At 41.7% G+C, this 22,794-nt stretch overlaps 1 protein-coding gene across 3 annotated transcripts in view; it reads left to right on the forward strand.

Annotated features, from left to right (window-relative positions):
• Positions 1–22,794, forward strand: part of LOC125467389 (cytosolic carboxypeptidase 4) — a 250,089-nt gene that overhangs the window by 98,031 nt on the left and 129,264 nt on the right. For all 3 annotated transcript variants that reach the window (XR_007250625.2, XM_048563165.2, XM_048563166.2), the window contains 3 exons: positions 5,989–6,133; positions 8,279–8,429; positions 16,652–16,832. Coding sequence is in view for 2 of the 3 variants with exons in the window: in XM_048563165.2 (XP_048419122.2) it covers positions 5,989–6,133; positions 8,279–8,429; positions 16,652–16,832 (477 nt within the window). In the remaining variant the exon portion in view is untranslated. The remainder of the gene's footprint in view (positions 1–5,988; positions 6,134–8,278; positions 8,430–16,651; positions 16,833–22,794) is intronic.

The following is a 22,794-nucleotide window of genomic DNA, read 5'->3' on the forward strand; positions in this document are numbered from 1 at the left end:
TCTTCACTGCTCTCAAACCAATTAGAGATGGGTGACACCACTATCCCATGTACAAATAAATAAATCTCAGCTGTAGCATTGTACAGTGAGGTTTGTCCAATCAAACAAAGGATTCCTGTAGGCTATGGCACACAGGACAATAAATTAATATCAACATAAGTGGCCAAGCACTTAATGTGAACATCCTGTGTGTAGGGAAGGTGATGGCCTAGTGGTATTATTGCCAGACCATAAATCCAGAGACCCAGATAATGTTCTGGGGACCTAAGTTTGAATCCTGCCGCAGGATTAGAAAAAACTTTGGAATTAAGAGATCATTGATGATTGTCAGGGCAAAAAAAAATCTGGCTTCACTAATGTCCTTCAGGGAAGGAAACCTGCTGTCCTCACCTGGTCTGGCCTACATATGGCTCTTGATGCACAACAATGTGGTTGATTTTCAATTGCCCTCTGAAATGGCCATTCAAGCCATTCAGATGTACCAATCACTACAAGGTCTCAAAGAAATGAAACCAGATGTATCACCTGGCATTGACCTAGGCACTGGAAAAGACAGTGGCAGAAATGGCCCTATCGACCCTGCAAAAGTCCCCATCACTAACATCCAGGGGCTAGTGCCAAAACTGGAGAGCTGTCTCACAGACTAGTTAAGCAACAGCCTGATATAGTCATGCTCAAGGAATCATACCTTGCAGACACCACCATCATCATCCCTGGATAAGTCATGTCCCACTGGGCAGGACAGACTCAGCAGAGGGGGTGCCCATTGGTATACAGTTAGAAGAGAATTGTTCAGGGAGTCCTCAACATTGATTCTCCAGTCCATGAAGTCTCGTGGCTTAGGTTAAAGATGTGTAAGGAAACCTCCTGTTGATTACTATATACCATCCTCTCTCATCTGATTAATCAGTACTCCTCCACATTAAACAACACTTAGAGGAGGCGCTGAGGATGGAAAGGACACAAAATATACTCTGGATGGGGGATTTCATTGTCCGCCACCAAATATGGCTTGGCAGCAATACGACTGATTTGAAGTGGTCAGATCCTATGGATATTGCTGCTAGACTGGGTCTGTGGCAGGTGGTGAGGGAACCAACAAGAGGGAAAAACAAACTTGACCATATCCTTATCAATCTTCCAGCTGCTGTTGTATCTGTCCATGATAGTATCAATAAGAGTGACTACTGCGCAGTCCTTGTGCAGACGAAGTCCTGTCTTTTCACATTGAGAATAACCTCCATTGTGTTGTGTGGCAATATCACTGTGCTAAATGGGACAGACTTCACGTAGATCTAGCAACTCAAGACTGGCCACCCATGAGAAGCTGTGGACCATCAACAGCAGCAGAACTATACTCCAGCACAAGCTGTGACCTCATGGCCCGGCATATCCCCCACTCAACCACTACCATCAAGCCTGGGGATCAACCCTGGTTGATGGACCATGCAGGGGGGACATGCCAGGAGCAGCACCAGGCATATCTGGAGATGAGGTGTCAACCTGGTGAAGCCACAGAACAGGAGTACTTGCATTTCAAACAGCATAAACAGCTAGCGATAGACTGAGCAAAGTGATCCCAAAACCGACGGATCAGATCTAAGCTCTGCAGACCTTTTACATCTAATCGTGAATGGTGGTGGACAATTAAACAACTCACTGGAGGAGGAGGCTCCATAAATATCCCCATCCTCAATGATGGAAGAGCCCAGCACATCAATGCAAAAGACAAGGCTGAAACTTTTGCACCAAACGTCAGTCAGAAGTGCTGACTGGATGATCCATCTTGGCCTCCTCCAGTGGTCCCCAGCGTTACAGATACCAGTCTTCAGCCAATTCAATTCACTCCTAATGATATCAAGAGAAAGTTGGTGGTGCTTGATACTGCAAAGGCTACAGGTTCTGACAACTTTCCAGCAATAGTACTGAAGACTTGTGCTCCAGAACTCAATGCTTCCCTAGACAAGCTGTTCTAGTACAGTTGCAACACTGGCATCAACCTGACAATGTGGAATATTGCACAAGTATGTTTTGTACTTAAAAAAAAAGACAAATCCAACACGGCCAATTACTGCCCCATCAAGCTATTCTCAATCATTAGTAAAGTGATGGAAGGTGTCGTCAACAGTGCTACTAAGCAGCACCTGCTCATCAATCACCTGCTCAGTGACGCCAAGTTTGGGTTCTGCCAGGGCCACTTGGCTCCTGACCTCATTCCAGCCTTGGTTCAAACATGGGCAAAAGAGCTGAATTCCAGAGGTGAGGTATGAGTGACAGCCCTTGATATCAAGTTCTCATTCGACCGAGTAAGGCATTAAGGAGCCTCAACAAAACTGGAATCAATGGGTATCAGGGGGAAAACTCTTCGGTGGTTAGAGTCATACCTGACACATAGGAAGATGGTCATGGTACTTGGAGGTCACTCATCTCAGCTTCAGGACATCTCCGCAGGAGTTCCTCAGGGTAGTGTCCTCAGCTCAACCGTCTTCAGCTGTTTCATCATTGACCTTCCCTCCATCATAAGATCAGAAGTGGAGATGCTTGCTGATGGTTACACAATGTTCAGCACCATTCACACCTCCTCACTCACTGAAGCAGTCTGTATCCAAATGCAACAAGTTCTGGACAATATCCAGGCTTGGGTTGACAACTGGCAAGTAACATTTCCACCACATAAGTGCCAGGCAATGATCATCACCAATAAGAGACAACCTAACCACCACTCCTTGACATTCAATGGTATTTCCATCACTGATTCCCTCACTATCAGAATCTTGGGAGTTATCATTGATCAGTAATTAATTAATATGACTTCAGCCTTATCTTTTGCACTGATGTGCTGGGCTCTTTCATTATTGAGGATATGGGTATTTGTGAAGCCTCCTCCTCTCGTGAGTTGTTTAATTGGGCGCATGGTGGCTCAGCGGTTAACACTGCTGTCTCACAGCACCAGGGACAGGGGTTCAATTCCAGCCTTGGGCAACTGTCTGTGTGGAGTTTGCACATTCTCCCTGTGTCTGTGTGGGTTTCCTTCGGGTGGTCTGGTTTCTTCCCACAAACATGTGCACCCTAGGTGGATTGGCCATGCTAAATTGCCCTTAGAGTTCAGGGATGTGTAGATTAGGTGGTTGGGTCTGGGTGGGATGCTCTAAGGGTCGGTGTGGACTTGTTGGGCCGAAGGGCCTGTTTCCACACTGTAGGGATTCTTCTTCTTCAGTAGTAGGTCACCTGGCCTCACAGTTGCTACAAGAGCAGGCCAGAAGCTAAGAATACTGCAGCGAGGAACACTCCTCCTGACTCCTTAAAGGCTATCCACCATCTACAACGCACAAGTCAGGTAGTGCTATAGAATATTCCCCACTTGCCTGGATGAGTGCAGCCCCAACAACGCTTAAGAAGTTTGACACTATCCAGGACAAAGCAGCCTGCTTGATTGGCACTATATTCACAAACATCCACTCCCTCTATCACCGACGCTCAGTAGCAGCAGTGTGTACTAAATACAAGATGCACTGCAGAAATTCACCAAAGATCCTCAAACAGCATCTTCTAAACACACACAGTCTTCCATCTAGAAGGACAAGAGCAGCAGATACTTGGGAACACCACCACCTCGAAGTTCCCCTCTAAGTCACTTACTGTCCTGACTTGGAAATCTATCGCCGATCCTTCACTGTTGCTAGGTCCAAATCCTGGAATTCCCTCCCTAAAAGCATTTTAGAGGGAGGAGGATAGAGGAGGAGCGACCAGTGAAGTGCTTCTGTAAACCCACAGCAGGTGGATTACGGCAGTTCAAGATGAGAATTCACCACAACCTTCTCAAAGGAAACTAGGGATGGACAAGAAATACTGGCCAGCCAGTGACGCACACAACCCACAAAATGAATTAAATTTACAACTAGGGTGTGTTAGTAGGAAACAAAAGTAAGGAGTGGATGTTAAATTTACAGAGAAAACTGGCTTGACGTCAACTGAAAGCTTAGTTCTCTGTCTGGTGTCCACATTACAGGAAAATGTGAAGGCTTTAGAGATGGTATGATAATGGCTCCAAGGATGAGGGACTTCAGTTACATAGATTAAAGCCATTAGAACTATTTTCTTTGAGAAGAGAAGGTTGAGAGGACATCTATTAGGGCTTTTCAAAACTATGAGATCAATGGACAAAGTAAACTGGAAAAAAACCATTCCTACTGGGGAAAGGTTGAAGAATAAGGCACAGATTTGCTGTAATTGACAAATGAAGCAATTGCAGCAAGAGGAAAGTTTCTTTCATGCAGTAGGGGTTTAGGATCAGAATCTACTGTCTGAGAGTTTGGTGGAGGCAGGGTCAACTGAGGTTTTTGAAGAGCAATTGGATCAGTATCTGTAAAGGAATGATTTCAGCTTTTCGAGCAAAGACAGAGGAGGAGCGACCAGTGAAGTGCTCCTTCAGCAGACCAGCACTGGTACAATCGGTCAAATGGCTTCCCTCAGACTCTAACTATTCTGTGATTCTGTAACGGAGACACTGACCTGTTCATTTGGATTGGTTAATGCCACTGTTATATAAACAGTGTTGTCAACTGTACATATTAAGTATCCACCTACTAATCCTGGAGAACATTATCTCTAACCTGAAATGTAAAAATGTGCAAAAGCCACAGATGACCAGAAAAGGACCTTCTGTGTGAGAGAGGGAAATGGTTAATTCATTTTAAATTGCCATCTCTGACTCTGTGAAATGAATGCAGATATTCTATGGTTTAGGATTTGAGATGTATTTGAGTTTAAGTGGTAACATTTCTTTCATTTAACTTGTATCGTAGATTTTAAACACTAGGCATTGTTCAAAATTATCTTGATCTATTTGTGTCTACTGTAGAGGTCCATAGGATATGAAATATTCTTAACATTTAGTGGAAACATTTTAAATGCATGGTGTTTTGATGTTATGGTTCAATACCTTTGTAAGAGAATGGAATATTTAATTATTTTTCACATTGTTGCTTGCTATGGAGGTGGAGGAATATTCATTCCTCTCTGAAGGGTTTAGGCTAATATTCTGAGCACATCAACAGCTGTCAGTATCTGATATCCTTGGATCACATATAATAATAATGCGATGATTTCTCAAAATGTAGAACCTGAAATGGTCTTCACTGTCACTTTATTTTTCAGAATTTAATCTCTTTATAATTGCTTTCGCAAATTTTGTTATAGGTTTAAAAATTAGAACTGATTTTTAAACAATTTTAATCTCCAACATTTTAGGAGGCAAAATGAATGTTTGCTCAAACAAAATGCATGTAAGAGGCAGCATTTGAATTTTGCTCAGGTGCTAAGCTCATGTTTCACTAATGTGCGCACAAATGCAATGTACATACTTGTGCGATGCAGATTTCTGTGTAACATACTTACCTTTCAGTATGTGCTAATGATATTTGTATTTATTTGTGAAATGTGTTTTCCTTCAATGTGTTCTGGGGATGTCTGTGATCCTTCCTGGTGATACTTTGTCCAACTCAGTGATTTGCTACTTCACTTGATAAGACCATGGTGAATTAATCACATGATATTTGTTTGTTTCAGGCCAAATCTTTTAACGGGGAACATTTTAGTGAATTAGATAGATTTATATGACTTTTTTTTGGTCATTTCATTCCTGGGACCAGCCTATTACTAAATATGGTGAAATTGAATTTCACATTTCATGATGCAACGACCCTTCTGTATATCTTACTTGTGAGAATATATATTGGGCACTGTTCCTACTTGTATATTGTAATTAGATGTGAAATCCACAGAGATGTGAAATGTATGATGCACACATTTCAAAAAATACAGACAAATGTGTTTTTCATTCAGAAAATACATTTATGTGTATATAAGGCTCTCTTGTGAAATGTAATTCGCCATTTTGACAGGTATTGAACCATAGCACATTTAGCAAACAAGAACACTGTGGATTTCTTGTACAGATAACAGCTGAATATTATTCTGTTTCCTCAGAAATCATTATTGCAGATATAGCGCAGCTGCAAGAGGGCAGAAGGAAACATCATTCTACACCTTGACATTCACTGTCACTTTCCTACACTTGAAGGATGTCTGCTACCTGGCATATCACTATCCGTACACCTACTCGACACTGATGGTGTGTAACTTCTTTATGGTACTCTTGTGGAAAAGTACTGCAAAATGCCACAGTGACCACATCTACAGAACAGTCCCTCCCATATGTGACATGACCATAAAGTCCAATAATGAAATCAGTCACATGGTATTGTAAAACTTCACAGGCAGGTTTTACTTTTGCATGTGGGCTGCCGCAAATTGAGTTGGAATAACAATCTAAGATCAGCGCTGTGTGGGGAACAGACAGTCTCTTGCTATTTTCAGGAATTGAACAATTAATTGTCAGAGAGCAGGCTTGCAATCCAATGAAGGATATTGAGTGGACTCTCCAGGAGGGTCCCATCGCTCTCTCGAATCTGCGGTGATTTTATTTTTCTTTATTCATTCATGGGTTAAGGCGTTTGCTAGTTAGGCCAGCATTTATTGCCCATGCCTAATTGCCTATAGGGCAGTTAAGAGTCCACCACATTGCTGTGAGTCTGGAGTCGAGCGTTTGTCATACAAGGTAAGGATGGCAGTTTCCTTCCCTTAAGGATATTAGTGAACCAGACGGGTTTCTCCAACATTCAACAATGGATCTGTGGTCATCATTAGATTCTCAATTCCAGAATTTTTAAATTTAATTCAAATTCCATCATCTGCCATGGCAGGATTCGAACTTGGATCCCCAGGGTATTATTTGGCTCGCTGGATGAACAGTCCAGTGATAATACCACTAGGCCATCACGTCCCCCATATGAACACGGCTGAACACTGACCCTGCCCCTTCTGGCCCCCACCCCTTCATACCCTGCCCAATATTGATCCTACCTGTTTATAACCCCAACCCGTACTGGCTCCACTCCCAACATCTTTCAATGATGCTCTCCAAAATTCAGATCCCATTGTATATCTTTTAGGCACATTGAGCCCTGAATGACAGGAAAGATTTTTAATCATTTGCAAACGTGATCCAGAGCAATGAGGGAAAAGCCATTATTTTTATAAACGAATTTGTTACAGGTGTACTTTAAATTAGATTTCACTGCAAAGCAAAGTTGGATTTCTTTTTTCACTTAAAATTATATTGAAATGAAATCTAATGCTGAGTTTGTTTCTCAATAAAAAATTTATATGAATAAAAGGACATTTGAGATCGTTCCACTTCGTGGAGGCAAATTATTCTGAATCACTTATGCTGGGCATTGCTAATGTAGTCAGGATATTGAAGTTGGTCTTTTTATTTATTTCTAAATAATTTTAGGAGTGGTTGTAAAATGAATTTGTACCACATTATCATCTGATCTGTAACTGAAAATAAGACTTGAATTTAGACATACATAGCACTGGGGCAATAGAGAGATCAGTGTTAGCACAATTCAGGGACCTTATTGCACCAATCTCCACCCCAGAAGATCGCCTAGTTCAGTTTAAGTGAGGAAGAATATTGCATCTAGATTTCAACCTTCAGGCCCTCACAATGCCTGTTAGTACTTCACAGTCGATTAACTACTTTTGAAGGGTAATCACAGTCATAGGGAAACATGGCAGCCAATTTGTACATGTCAAGGTCTCGCAGCAGCAAAAAGATAAATGATCTGTTATTGTGGTATTGGTTAGGGTATAAATTAGGGCCAGAGGCATTGGGAGGATGCTCCAACTCTTTTCTGAAAAATGTCATGGAACTTTCTAACATGCAAACCGGGCCTTTTTTCAAAAGATACAACACAGGCAAGTCAGCTGGTAATTCTCTTTCAGCTACAACAATTTTTCTGGCCCGTGATTAATTGAGCTGCTTTCCTTTGACCCCCTTTTCTGAGCTGGGTAGCGTTTGGCAGCCATTAGTTTCTCTTCTAAAGACTAAGTCAACAAAACACCATCTGCTTACATCTCATACAATGGCCATTATGCAAGATATTTTCAAGTTGCAGCCTGGGACACTTTACCTATACCAGCAGAATGAGTTGTGAATAATGGTCATTTCTCAATAATAAGCCACAGACAATCGCATCATTCACAACCAGAAGTGGATCACTTCCTCAATGACCTTAAACGCAAAATCTTCCTGCAACAGTTTCACTCAGTTGAAGAGTGATTGCAGTCTGGAGGGTTGAAAAACACAAGTGGACAAGAAAATCTAACGCAGTACATTAATCTTAAGGTTTCATCTTTATCCATGTTTCAGACCCACCTGCACCTCCTCGAGGAGTCACTGAATCCTGACCAGGTTTATTTTCGACACCAGACACTGTGTTCTACACTGGGGGGTAACAGGTGCCCAGTGATCACAATTACTGCAGGCCCTGGATCCCAACGTGAGGAGTTGCATCAATTTTGTAAGTTTTCAACATATTTCTTTCCTTTTCATAAAGAACTGCTCTTTAGTTGATGCATTTTATTGACGCCGAGGGATGATTGAAACTTTGGTGTATCTCAGCAAGTGGGTGTGCGGGTATATTATTTAGTTTGTACTGTACTTGGCATTGCCCCCTATCTGCAGGAGGCTGAATTGCTCCTTGGCAGTGTTGAGATCATGGACGGCAGTGGCAGCTGTTGGTAGTGCATCCACCTGATGCCCAGGATCGCTGAGGGTGATAGCTGAGCAATATCAAGGAGAGGATAGCTTTCAGCTGCCCACCTGCCACCTTCCTACTCCCTCCATTCCCAATGTCAGGTTCCTCAAGGAGGCACAGGAGAGTGCTTTTGAATGGGGGACCTCCTGGAAGCCAGCTGTCAACCTCGTCCGTGTTTGTTCTTCAGCCTTGTCTTGCTGTGAGCCCCCATCTACTCCTGGGGCTGCAGGGTGGTCCCTGAGCCTTCCTGCCTTAGACTGTATTGAGACAGAGGTGAGACAGTGGCTGAACTCCGAGGTCCCATTCTTCCATTGGGTTAAATACTGCCACTACAAAATCCATCTTGGGTAAAGGCATTAAATTCTGCCCAATGGATTAAAAAGCTGCCTGATACAGGCTCTGAGTAACGTAGTGTGGTAGTGGGACTAGTGACTGAAATGAGGTGAGTACATTTCATTGTAAGTTAGATGATAAAGATAACTGGACACAGTGATGTAGGGACAGATGGGGTGATGTATAGGGCTAGCAGGTCTAAGGAGGGCAAAAAGTTAGACAAACAGTGATAGAGGGAATGTGTACTTCAGTAACATGAGGTGAGTGAATGAGAGAGTGAGTTAGAGGGATTAGTTGACACAGTACGTTAGATTGAGTAATGCAGTGGGTTGGAGACACTGTAATGCAGTCTGTTAAAAAGGAGCTGTGTGACATTGTGATTTAGTGAACTACCTTTTTTCACCGATGGAAGTTGAGCTTAAATCCAGTCAATTAGATGTCACCTTAGGCTGTGGCAGTAAGTTTATTCAGTAATTACCTAGATAGACAAGGAAAATGAGGGTCATAGATTAGGGGAATAGCAAAGATCTTTTCCCTAGAGTATGGGAGTTCAAAATTAGGCGACATAGTTATAAGGAGAGAGGAGAAAGGTTTAAAAAGGACATGAGGGGCAACTTTTTTATGCAGAGAGTGGCTTGTATGTGGAATGAACTGCCAGAGGAAGTAGTGGATACAGGTACAGGTACAGGTACAACATTTAAAATACATTTGGATAAGTAAATAAATAGAAAAGGTTTGGAGGGATAGGGACCAAACACAGGCAAATGGGACTAGTTTGGTTGGGAACATGGTCGTGTGGATTGTTTGGACTGTAAGACTAATGGCGTTGGGCTGTTTCAATGCTGTATGACTCTATGACCCTGTCTTCGGTGGATTGGCTGGTTTTAGTCAGAACATTTGTCAGAGTCCTTTAATGGACTTCTACATTTCTGGGTAAGAGATAGAGTAAGCAAAGTGGAATAATGTTGGAGATACTTTTCTAATGAAGCATAGTGTTGGGTTAATTTTCGGAAACTTTATTTTGCATCTTGCTGTCTGATCTTGTTGAGGACGGATTGATAAGAGCAGCATAGGGAAACTCTATTATGCATCAAACTGAAGCTTGTGTTCTTGTCACATAATACTGATATATGTTACCTGAAGTAGAACACATTCCATTCATAGCAGGGTGATCTGTCAACATGTTGTAATGAAAACCTTAAAGGAAAATTAAAATATGCTTCCTTGATTTTACTTCAAATTATTTTTGACAGTAAATTGCTTTAATGTATGATTGAGACCATGAGCACAAACAATTCACTAGAAAATAGCTATCAAACGTTTTGGAATATGTCTGGCAATTTTTGCCCAGATGTACTTCCTGCTGACTTTATGTTATTGGCTCTGTCTGAGTACTGGACCTACTATTATTTGTCTAATCAAAGGAGTTGTGTTAGCTTCTGTGGCAGATCTTTATAAAACTCCTGCACATTTATGCTTTACCTTCCCCACTAACTCAATTTTCATGTTACTTTGTTCTGAAAATTGATATTCCAGTAGCAATAGTGTGACTGAAATACAAAGCCACCAGGTCCTTCAGTCACTCACTTTTCCCTGCTTGACTTCCCTCTACTTTTCTATCACTAGAAAACTAACAGCAGTTACCTTTTGTTAATGTCACTCAGAAGCACTGAACCCCACAAAACACAGAGACTGCTCAAACAATTACATCTGTATCATTTATTTCATTAGACATTGTACTTCCAGAAAATTGATTCTCGCTCAGCCTCTGACCTCCTTGTTTACTGAATAAGCATTGAACCATAACATTCCCAGCCACTGGGGATGTTATGCATGCAAGACAAGGATTTGAAAAATTGAACAAATAGAATCATTAAGGAAAATTATGTGAGTTTTATTTTTAACATAAAGATTTAAATGAGGATAACTGACCAGTGTGGTAACCTACAGTAACTGTTGAATGTCATTTGATATCTGCGAATGTTAGATTGTTTTGAATTCAGTGTGGTAACACACCGATTGAATGCTATACCGTACAGGGTACAAAGAATCCATTCAGCCCATCTTACCTATTTTGGCTCTTTAAAAGATGAATCCAATTAATTGTTTGGTATTATGTAACTTAAACATTGCTAATAAGAAACACAAAATTAAGCTTTTAGTCTTGCATTCATCAGGGCTGGGAAATGAGAAAAAGCCTTGAAAGGGAACATCAATTTATACAGCATGAGAACAGTGATAGATTGGATCATGATTGACATGGAAATGACCTGTTAACTGTCAATCTTAGTGAGCTGATTAATCTCACACAGGTAGATAGACTCTGATTGGTCAGGGCAGTGCAATGGTGAATGCAATTAGGAATGATAGTATCCATAACTGTTTTCAGTAAAAAAAAGGGCAATGTATACAAAAATCTTTTTTTTGGCAAACACACACAGGATTTTATGTGGAAATATACATTGCTTCTAGCACATAGAAATGAAACACACCATAAGCCTGACTGATAATCTTCAATTAGTTTTGGATGTATGTCTTAGCACTGTCTGGATTGTTTAGTTAAATGTTGTCCAGGAACAGAATTGCATCTAATGCTGTACCTTGTTCAAGGTTTCAGAACATAGAACATAGAACACTATAGCGCAGTATAGGCCCTTCGGCCCTCAATGTTGCACCGACTTGTGAAACCAAACTGAAGCCCATCTAACCTACACTGTTCCATTATTATCCATGTGTTTATCCAATGACCATTTAAATGCCCTTAAACTTGGTGAGTCTACGACTGTTGCAGGCAGGGCAGTCCATGCCCTTACTACTCTCTGAATAAGGAACCTACCTCTGACATCTGTCCCATATCTAACACCCCCCAATTTAAAGCTATGTTCCCTCGTGCTAGCCATCTCCATCTGAGGAAAAAGGCTCTCACGGTCCACCCTATCTAATCCTCTGATCATCTTATACGTCTCTATGAGGTCATCTCTTAACCTTCTTCTCTCTAACGAAAACAGCCTCAAGTCCCTCAGCCTTTCCTCATAAGACCTTCGCTGCATACCAGGCAACATCCTAGTAAATCTCCTCTGCACCCTTTCCAATGCTTCCACATCCTTCTTATAATGCGGTGACCAGAATTGTACTCAATACTCCAAGTGCGGCTACACCAGAGTTTTGTACATCTGCAACATGACCTCATGGCTCCGAAACTCAATCCCTCTACCAATAAAACCTAACACACTGTACTTCTTAACAACCTTATCAACCTGGGTGGCAACTTTCAGGGATCTACGTACGTGGACACCGAGATCTCTCTGCTCATCGACACTACCAAGAATCTTACCATTAGCCCAGTACTCTGTATTCCTGTTACTCCTTCCAGAGTGAATCACCTCACACTTTTCTGCATTAAATTCCATTCACCACCTCTCAGCCCATCTCTGCAGATTATCCATGTCCCTCTATAACCTGCAACACCCTTTTGCACTATCCACAACTCCACCAACTTTAGTGTCATCTGGAAATTTACTAACCCATCCTTCTACGCACTCATCCAGGTCATTTATAAAAATGAAAAACGACAGTGGCCCCAAAACAGATCCTTGCAGTACACCACTAGTAACTGAACTCCAGGATGAACATTTCCCATCAACCACTACCCTCGTCTTCTTCCAACTGGCCAATTTTTGATCCAAACCACTAAACCACCCTCAATCCCATGACTCTGTATTTTCTGCAATAGCCTACCATGGGGAACTTTATCAAACGCTTTCTTGAAATCCATAAACACCACATCAATCGCTTTACCCTCATTTACCTGTTCAGTCACCTCCTCAAAGAACTCAAGGTTTATGAGGCACAAACTACCCTTCACAAAACTGTGTTGACTATCCCGAATCAAATTATTCCTTTTCCAGATGATTATAAACCCTATCTCTTATAATCCTTCCCAGCACTTAACCCACAACTGAAGTAAGGCTCAGTGGTCTGTCATTACCAGCATTGTCCCTCCTCCCCTTCTTGAACAAGGGGACAATGCTTGCGATCCTCCAATCTTCTGGCACATTCCTGAAGATAATGACGACATAAATATCAAAGCCAAAGGTTCTACAATCTCCTCCCTAGCTTCCCAGAGAATCCTAGGATACATCCCGTCTGGCCCAGGGGACTTATCTATTTTTACACCTTCCAGAATTACTAACACCTCCTCCTTATGAACCTCAGTCCCGTCAAGTCTAATAGCCTGTATCTCAGTATTGTCCTCGACAACATTGTCTTTTTCCTTTGTGAATACTGAGGAAAAATATTCATTTAGTGCCTCTCCTATCTCTTTGGATTCCACACACAACTTCCCCTACCATCTTTGACAGAACCTAATCTTACTTTGGTCATTCCTTTGTTCCTGACATACCTATAGAAAGCTTTAGGGTTTTCCTTGATCCCACCTGCCAAAGATTTCTAACGTTCCCTCCTGGCTCTTCTTAGCTCTCTCTTTAGGTCCTTCCTGGCTAACTTGTAATTCTCAAGTGCCCTAACTGAGCCTTCACGCCTCACGTTTACATAAGTCTCCCTCTTCCTCATGACAAGGGTTTCAAATTCTTTAGTAAACCACAGTTCCCTCGCTTGACCACTTCTTCCCTGCCTGAAAGGTACATTATTACCAAGGACACGCATTAGCTGTTCCTTGATCAGCCCCACATTTCATCTGTGCCCAGCCCCTGCAGTTTCCTTTCCCATCCTATGCATCCGAAATCTTGCCTAATCGTATCATATAGCCTTTCGCCCAGCTATAACTCTTGCCCTGCAGTATATACCTATCCCTTTCCATTGCTGAAGTAAACGGAACCGAACTGTGGTCACTATCACTGAAGTGCACACTTACCTCCAAATCTAACACCTGGCCTGGTTTATTACCCAGAACCAAATTCAAATCTCTTCTTATTGGCCCATCCACGTACTTTGTCAGGAAACCCTCCTGTAAACATTGGACAAAAATGGACCCATCTAACGTACACGACCTATAGCGTTTTCAGTCAATATTTGGAAAGTTAAAGCCCTCATAACAACTACCCTATTACCTTTGCTCCTATCCAGAATCATCTTGGCAATCCTTTCCTCTACATCTCTGGAACTTCTTGGAGGCCTGTAGACAACTAGTGAGAAGATTTGTAGCTTGAATTGTTGACATGGTTGTTGACTTTTTTGGTGAACTGATAAGTTTGTTCACAAACGTTTCATCACCTTGCAAGGTAACATCATCAGCGTGCCTCCGGTGAAGCATCGATGTTCTGTCCCGCTTGCTTTTTCAAGTGTCCTGGTTTGTTGGAGTTGGTGGCACCACTTGTAGATTTGTTTCTTAGTGGTTGATATATGAGGTCCAGCTCTACATGTTTGTTAATGGAGTTTGGGTTTGAGGGCCAGGTCTGCAGGAATTCTCATGCATGTCTTTGCTGGTTTTGTCCTTGGATGGCTACAGTGTCCCAGTCGAATTGGTGTCCCTCTTTGTCCATGTGTATTGAAATGAGTGATAGTTGGTCATGTTTCTTTGTAGCTAATTGGTGATCCTGAGTCCTGATAGCTAATTTCTGTCCGGTTTTCCCTATGTAATGTTTTTGGACATCTGATGATGTTACCTAGCATGGTGATGCAATGTTTGTGAACAAACTTATCAGCTTGGTGAGCAAGTCAGCAACTGCTGTACTCTGTGTTCTGAGTTTAACAAGCATGGACTGGTTAGTTTAGCACAGCTGGTATTTTCCCCAATACAGATTGTAAAAGGGATATGTCATTTGATACGATCCATGAGTCATTGAGATGTACAGCCCATATACATGGTATCATGCTGGCAGGCAAACTCATATGCCACATTACTTGCTCTTGTGGTGACAGATTGACTCTTTTGCTTGATGGCAGCATTCTGATATAGGAGAATACCATATAGCCAAAGTGTTCCACACCTCTGCTCATTCCCCATAACTTTTAATTTTATCATCTTCAAGTATCCAACTCTTAACTGATAATTACCATCTTTACAGGAGTAATATTGATGCCACATACAGTTAAAAGCAAACCCTGACTTTGTCCAATCCAGCATTAATTTTTCATATACCTTATGATCTTTTTGGAAGATGATGTGGTGAGAACCATGCAGTGAGTTTTCTTTACATCACTAATCTTTTCTCATTTAAACTATAAGAAACAGATAGCCCTGGATAATAGAGATAACAAGGTGTAGAGCTGGAAGAACACAGCAGGCCAAGCAACATCAGAAGAGCAGGAAAGCTGATGTTTTGGGTCTAGACCCAAACATTTCTGAAGAAGGGTCTAGGCCCGAAACATCAGCTTTCCTGCTCCTCTGATGCTGCTTGGCCTGCTGTGTTCATCCAGCTCTACACCTTGTTATCTCAGATTCTCCAGCATCTGCAGTTCCTACCATCTCTAGCCTTGGATAATAGTTGCCTCCTGAATTCAGAACCATGACCTGCAAGCACAGGGATTGTTTTATTATCAGTAGTTGCCAGGAACTGGCATGGATTTTGACCCCCCCGCAAAAAAGTTGTCACCCTAACTTTTGACTTTTGGTCTCAAAAGCTTAACTTTTACTCACAGTTTGTAAAGTACTCATGAATCTGCTTCCTCTATTCTTCTAGCGGTGCTTTTGAGATTGTCATAAATTTTTGAGTAAAAAATTCACATTATACCTCTGGCTGTTTTGCTAATTACTTTCAAACTTATCTAATTTTCAATCTTTCTGCCAGTGGAAAGAGTTATCCCTATTTGCTGCATCAAAGGCCATCATAATTTTAAATACCTCCATTAAAACTTTCCTTAACCTTCTCTGATCAAAGGAGAACATTTTTAAAGAAATGAATTATTTATGGGCAATGGATATCACTGAATTTATCCATCTTTCCTTTCTTTGAATGGTGGAAGGGGAAATAACGCTTGGCTTGGTTGAGTGAGAGTATAGGGGGAACTCAAGTAAATATTCTATCTTCTACCTTGACACACACAAGTCAATACATATTTTCTGGAAGAGCCCAACATTTTTGCCAGACCAAGGTAGTCAGAGAAATAGTTGGAGACACTGGAGGTTGAGCAGGACATTATGGCATTGTGAACATTACATTTTGGGCTAGGTCCTCAGATTATGGTTGGGCCTTACCAAAATGACCTAAGTTTGGCTGCCTGGAACACCAGATGGTGACTGAGATAGTGAATTGAAAGTCCACTTTGCAGTGTACAGAGCAAGGAAATGGATTCATTGTCATTTTTGTCTGAGATAACGCAGATTAGACATGTTGTTTTATACCTATGATCCTCCAGGAAAAGGTTTTTTTTTGGTATGAAGTGCCAAACCCATCTGAGGAATAGAAGGTTACAGAGATAGTAGGAACTGCCGATGCTGGAGAATCTGAGATAACACTGTGTGAAACTGGATGAACACAGCAGGCCAAGCAGCATCAGAGGAGCAGGAAAGCTTGACATCTCATGTCGAGACCCTTCAAAAAAATCATTTCTGAAGAAGGGTCTCGACCCGAAACGTCAAGCTTTCCTGTTCCTCTGATGCTGCTTGGCCTGCTGTGTTCATCCACCTTCACACCATATTATCTTTGAGGAATAGAAGGGATGCTGATGAGTTACCCTGCTATATGTTACAGGGAATCGGCACTATGTGGTACTGACAGCTCGAGTCCACCCTGGAGAGAGCAATGCCAGCTGGGTCATGAAGGGCACACTGGAATTCCTAGTGAGTAATGACCCCATTGCTCGCAGTCTACGGGACTCCTACATCTTCAAAATCATTCCTATGCTAAATCCTGATGGGGTTATCAATGGCTGGTGAGTAGAAGCAACAAGAAAAAGACATTTTTACTCATTTACTATTTTAAAAAGACGAATGTTCACTTCTGTGATTCAAGCACAGTGTTCGAAACCGTCCCATTAAAATATTCCTTGTACACTTGATATGACAGACACTGCCTGCATCTCCCTTTAAAAAAACCCACTCAATGTTACATTAGAACATAGAACATAGAACGTTGAACATTACAGCACAGTACAGGTCCTTTGGCCCTTGATGTTGTGCCGACCTGTCATACCGATCTCAAGCCCATCTAAGCTACACTATTCCATGTACGTCCATATGCTTATCCAATGACAACTTAAATGTACTGAAAGTTGGCGAATCTACTACCATTGCAGGCAAAGCATTCCATTCCATTACTACTCTCTGAGTGAAGAAACTACCTCTGACATCTGTCCTATATCTTTCACCCCTCAATTTAAAGCTATGCCCCCTCATGCTTGCCGTCAGCATCCTAGGAAAAAGGCTCTCCCTATCCACCCTATCTAACCCTCTGATTATTTTATATGTTTCAATTAAGTCACCTCTCAACCTTCTTCTCACTAATGAAAACAGCCTCAAGTCCCTCAGCCTTTCCTCGTAAGACCTTCCCTCCATACCAGGCAACATCCTAGTAAATCTCCTCTGCACCCTTTCCAAAGCTTCCCATCCCTTCTTATAATGTGGTGACCAGAACTGTACGTAATACTCCAAGTGCGGCCGCACCAGAGTTTTGTACAGCTTCACCATTACCTCTTGGTTCCGGAACTCGTTCCCTCTATTAATAAAAGCTAAAACACTGTATGCCTTCTTAACAGCCCTGTCAACCTGGGTGGCAACTTTCAAGGATCTGTGTACATGGACACCAAGATCTCTCTGCTCATCTACACTGCTAAGAATCTTACCATTAGCCCTGTACTTTGCCTTCTGGTTACTCCTACCAAAGTGCATCACCTCACACTTGTCTGCATTACACTCCATTTGCCACCTCTCAGCCCAGCTTTGCAGCTTATCTATGTCTGTCTGCAACCTACAGCATCCTTCGTCACTCTCCACAACTCCACCAACCTTAGTGTCGTCTGCAAATTTACTAACCCATCCTTCTACGCCCTCATCCAGGTCATTTATAAAAATGACAAACAGCAGTGGACCCAACACCGACCCTTGCGGTACACCACTATTAACTGGTCTCCAGGATGAACATTTCCCATCAACTACCACCCTCTGTCTTCTTTCAGCAAGCCAATTTCCAACCCAAGCTGCTATATCTCCCACAATTCCATTCCTCCGCATTTTGCACAATAGCCTACTGTGGGGAACCTTATCGAACGCCTTGCTGAAATCCATATACACCACATCAACCGGTTTACTCTCATCTACCTGTTTGGTCACCTTCTCAAAGAACTCAATAAGGCTTGTGAGGCACGACCTTCCCTTCACAAAACCATGCTGACTATCCCTAATCAATTCATTCTTTTCTAGATGATTATAAATCCTACCCCTTATAACCTTTTCCAACACTTTACCAACAACTGAGGTAAGGCTCACTGGTCTGTAATTACCAAGGTTGTCTCTACTCCCCTTCTTGAACAATGATTTTAGGATTGGGGAGATTATAAGACTGAATGTTTCGCGATGGTAATTTTGGTTCCACAAATTGAGTTAAGCATGATTTAGTAATGACATATTCATAAATTGTACCAGCACTTGTTACTTCTGGGAGGCAAGTGACAACCTGAGAAGGAGAAATCAGTTTAACAGGAATAGTTGACTGCAGTGGCTGAATGGAAATTTGGGCAGGCCGGAAAAAGTTGACAATGTTTGTTGCCGGTTGATTGCTTGGGGGTGTTGAGGTATAGAAGTAGAGTCCCCACCACTGAACCAGGGGACCTGGGCTTATGTCTGGCCTGTTCCGGGGGTGTATAATGTCATCTCTGAGCAGGTTGATTAGTAACTAGATGATCAGATTCACTCAAATACCAGCTCATGGTGTGATGCTCTTGTAGCGTAGTGGTAGTGTCTCCACCTCTGAGCATGGAAGTTGAGGTTCAGATCCCTTCTGCTTCAGAGCTGTATCATAATATCCCTGGATAGTTTGATTGTAAAAATACCAGTCATCTGTTCCTGTTGTAATCCGTACCATTTGTTGCTAGTTGAATTCAATAAATGAAAACCAACCACCCTCTCCCCGCCAGCCCCCAACTCTTCTAAAGCACTCTAAGTTTACATGTCAGTGGGGATTTGCATACTGTTGTGAACTCAATTCTGAAAAGCTAGTAAAGAAAATGAGAGAGACACTAACTGCAGTTGTATCTTTCAAACTTTTGTTTGAAAATTAACGATGAAGGGAAGTAAATTAGACATTTATTATCAGATAAATGGGGAACATGGTCTATTTACATTTCTAATATCTATTACATACTGAAATTATACCACTTTACAAAATGTACACATTTTCTGGCATAATTCAGTCTGACATGGCCTTACTTGTTAAAAGTTAGCAAGATTTGAGATTGGCAAAATTATAGGAGTTCCTGTTTCTGTGACCATGACTTTAATTACACATACAGGCAGTCCCCAGGACAGGTTCTGTTCTTGAGTATGTTCGGAAGTCAGAACACAATGCCAGACAATACACAATAACCATTCATATTTATGGGAGAAGTTCATTTTTGAACCTTTTAAAATACAACCCTCTGTAGGATTGTGAGTTGGACAATTGTAAATCGGGGAACCCCCGTACAGACTTAAGCATGGTTTAATGATGACAAATTAATGGATTGTGTTGCATCTCTGGCACTTGGTGTCTCTGGAGAGGCAAATAACTGAACCTCAATTAGTTCTAATGTGTACTGGAATTTTACAGCCAATTGCTGAGTGATTTCTGTCATAGGCAGGATATTGATGAATGTTAAGTAGGCTGATGAATATTTTAGCACTGTTAAAGTGCAAAATAAAGGAAAGGCTAGAACAATACCATAGAGTGTTAGATGATGAATGCTGAAGCTCTGAGGAATTTGTTACTGTGACTAATTATGAGTGCACTGTGGGCATTCCTCTAGTCCAGTTCCCTTATTGGCTCTCTCCAATCTACATGGGACAAACCTTTGTCAAATTGTTCATAGATAGTAGGAACTGCAGATGCTGGAGAATCTGAGATAACAAGGTGTACAGCTGGATGAACACAGCAGGACAAGCAGCAACAGAGGAGCAGGAAAGCTGACATTTTGGGCCTAGACCTTCCTCAGGAAATTTTCTCAAGATTTTCTGCTTCAGAGCTGTATCATAATATCCCTGGATAGTTTGATTGTAAAAATACCGATTGTCTGTTCCTGTTGTAATCTGTAGTTTTGTGCTTGTCCCATTTGTTGCTAGTTGAATTCAACAAATGAAAACCAACCACCCTCTCCCCTGGGAAATTTTCTGATGAAGGGTCTGGGGCCGAATCGTCAGCTTTCCTGCTCCTCTGTTGCTGCTTGCCTGCTGTGTTCATCCAGCTCTACCCCTTGTTATCTCAACTTGTTCATAAACTGGTTTGGGACTCCATCCTAGACATTGATGGATCAGTTAAAGTTTGCTAGGCACTTTCTATTCTTTGACAAAATTACACTCTACTTGAGGAATGCTCTGCATGGTAGAGATAACCTCAGGTACATAGAACATAGAGTACATAGAACATTATAGCACAGTACAGGCCCTTCGGCCCTCGATGTTGTGCCGACCTGTCATACCGATCTCAAGCCCATCTAAACTACACTATTCCATGTAGTCCATATGCTTATCCAATGACGACTTAAATGTACCTAAAGTTGGCGAATCTACTACTGTTGCAGGTTTCATTCATTAATTTGTAATGTGTAGATTAGTGGGTTATGGGGGTATGGGTCTGGGGGGGTGCTGTGAGGGTCGGTGTGGACTTGTTGGGCCGAAGGGCCTGCTTCCACACTGTAGGGGTTCTATGGTATGGCATGATATGGTAATTGTCCCTTTCCCCATCACACAATATGCCCTTTGAATTCTCATTCTCACCAGAAGCAAATGGCATGTTATTTGTTCTCCATCTGATGTCCACCCCTTATTTATTCTTTGACAGGATGTTGGTATTTGGGCAAGGTCAACATTTGTTGACTGTCCCTAATTGCCCTTCTACTGGTTGGCTCACTGGGCCATGTCTGATGCAGTTAAGAGTCAATCACATCGTTGTGAACATGAACTCACATTTAGACCAGATCGAGTGAGGACTGCATATTTTCTTCGTGAATGGCATTATCAAACCAGATGAGCTTTTGCAACAATTTTTGAAAGCAGTTCCGGCCACGATTGCTGACATTATCTTTATGTTCTAGATTTATTCACTGAATTTGAATTCCACCAGTTGCTGGCGTGGGTTTTGAACCTAAATCCCCAAAACATTCATTTATATTGCTAGTTTATTAGTCCAGGAATATTACCATTGCCACCACTATCTCCCACGTTGCCAAAATTTGGGACCCCCAAGTCACAACCAAAAGATCTTGAAGGCAAAATGAGGCCGTAGACTGTTATGCATCCCTGATTCAGCAACAGTTTCCTTGTTACGCTGCCAGTTTCGCAGTTTGGGCACCCCGGCAGCAGCAACATATAAATGAAATTAACCCCAGTTACAGACAGCTGGTCACTGAGCAGGGGCCTGGTGCCAGGTTTCGGATGACGATTGAATCTCTAGCCACAAGTGCTTATATTTCAGGAGTTTGGTCCAGTGCCTACAGCAGTACTGTACATCAGCTCATTATCTGCTGGCGTCCCATTCTGGATTGTTATGAGGGCAGTTTGTTTTGGGGAGTTGTGATTTGCTATGTTTATCCACACACAGAAGCAAGGCAAGGAGGCAGGTCTTCGAGCTGAACCTATGCCCGTGCCCTTATTCCGAACAACTTGCAAGCTGTTTAGCCAAAAGAGTTCACTGCTCCCCTAAACTTCATAGGAATTTCAGTCATTTGCTAACATCACTTGTGAAAGTCTAATCGAGTTGTAAAAATAGATTTTAAAAAAGTTGAAAGAACTGCAGATGTTGAAAATCTGAAACGAAAGCAGAAACTGTTGGAAAATCCTAGCAGGTCCGCAGCACCTGTGGAGAGAAATCAGAGTTAATGTTTCGGATCTAGTGACCCTTCTTCAGAAGTCTTATGAAGAAGATTCACCAGACCCAGAATATTAACTCTGATTTCTCTCCATAGGTTCTGCTCGACCTGTTGGGATTTTCCAATGGTTTGTGTAATGTTAGATACTTCTGCACAGCTACAATCTAGAATAAAACTTCATTGACATCTTTCCATGCCTCACGCCTATCAATGATCAAGAGCAGATCATGAGCAGGACAATAGTTTAACCAGAATCTGTCCCAAGTCGTGAATTGACTCATTAATTGGTGTTTAGCTTGGTTTGTGTGGTTGTTGATTTGGAGTTGTTTCAAGGTGAATTATAGAAATTGAAATTAGACTTCCAATGTGATCTCGGGGCTAAAGGGCCCATTGTATTGTATCACAATGAATTTAGAAATGATTTCAGGCTTATTGTAAATTGTTAATGTCAAACTGTCTATTGCATTGAAGGCAGCAATCTGTGACTATCTTTTTGCCTTCAACTTAGGAAGTGAAAATATCAGGTTTCGGGCAAAGAAAGTGGTGATTGCTTTTCACAGACCATTAAGAAATTCTCCATTCTTTAAGTAAAATTCAGATTGATTTAATTATTTTTATCTTACAGTTACAAATGTTAAAGTGCCCTCAGCAACACTACTGTAGGCCTCAGTGATCCTGCACTACTGTTATTTCAAAGGCATATGTACAATCCAGCAATTAATTCAGTAACTTGCTCATTAGTTCTGTACTCAGAACAAGCCCTTTTCTGTTATGTGTTGATGTATGAAAACTCATTTGAACGTCGAGTTTTTTTAAATTCCAATGTAATCTCTAACTT

Source organism: Stegostoma tigrinum, chromosome 33 (genome assembly GCF_030684315.1).
Source record: "Stegostoma tigrinum isolate sSteTig4 chromosome 33, sSteTig4.hap1, whole genome shotgun sequence".
Lineage (NCBI taxonomy): Eukaryota > Metazoa > Chordata > Chondrichthyes > Orectolobiformes > Stegostomatidae > Stegostoma > Stegostoma tigrinum.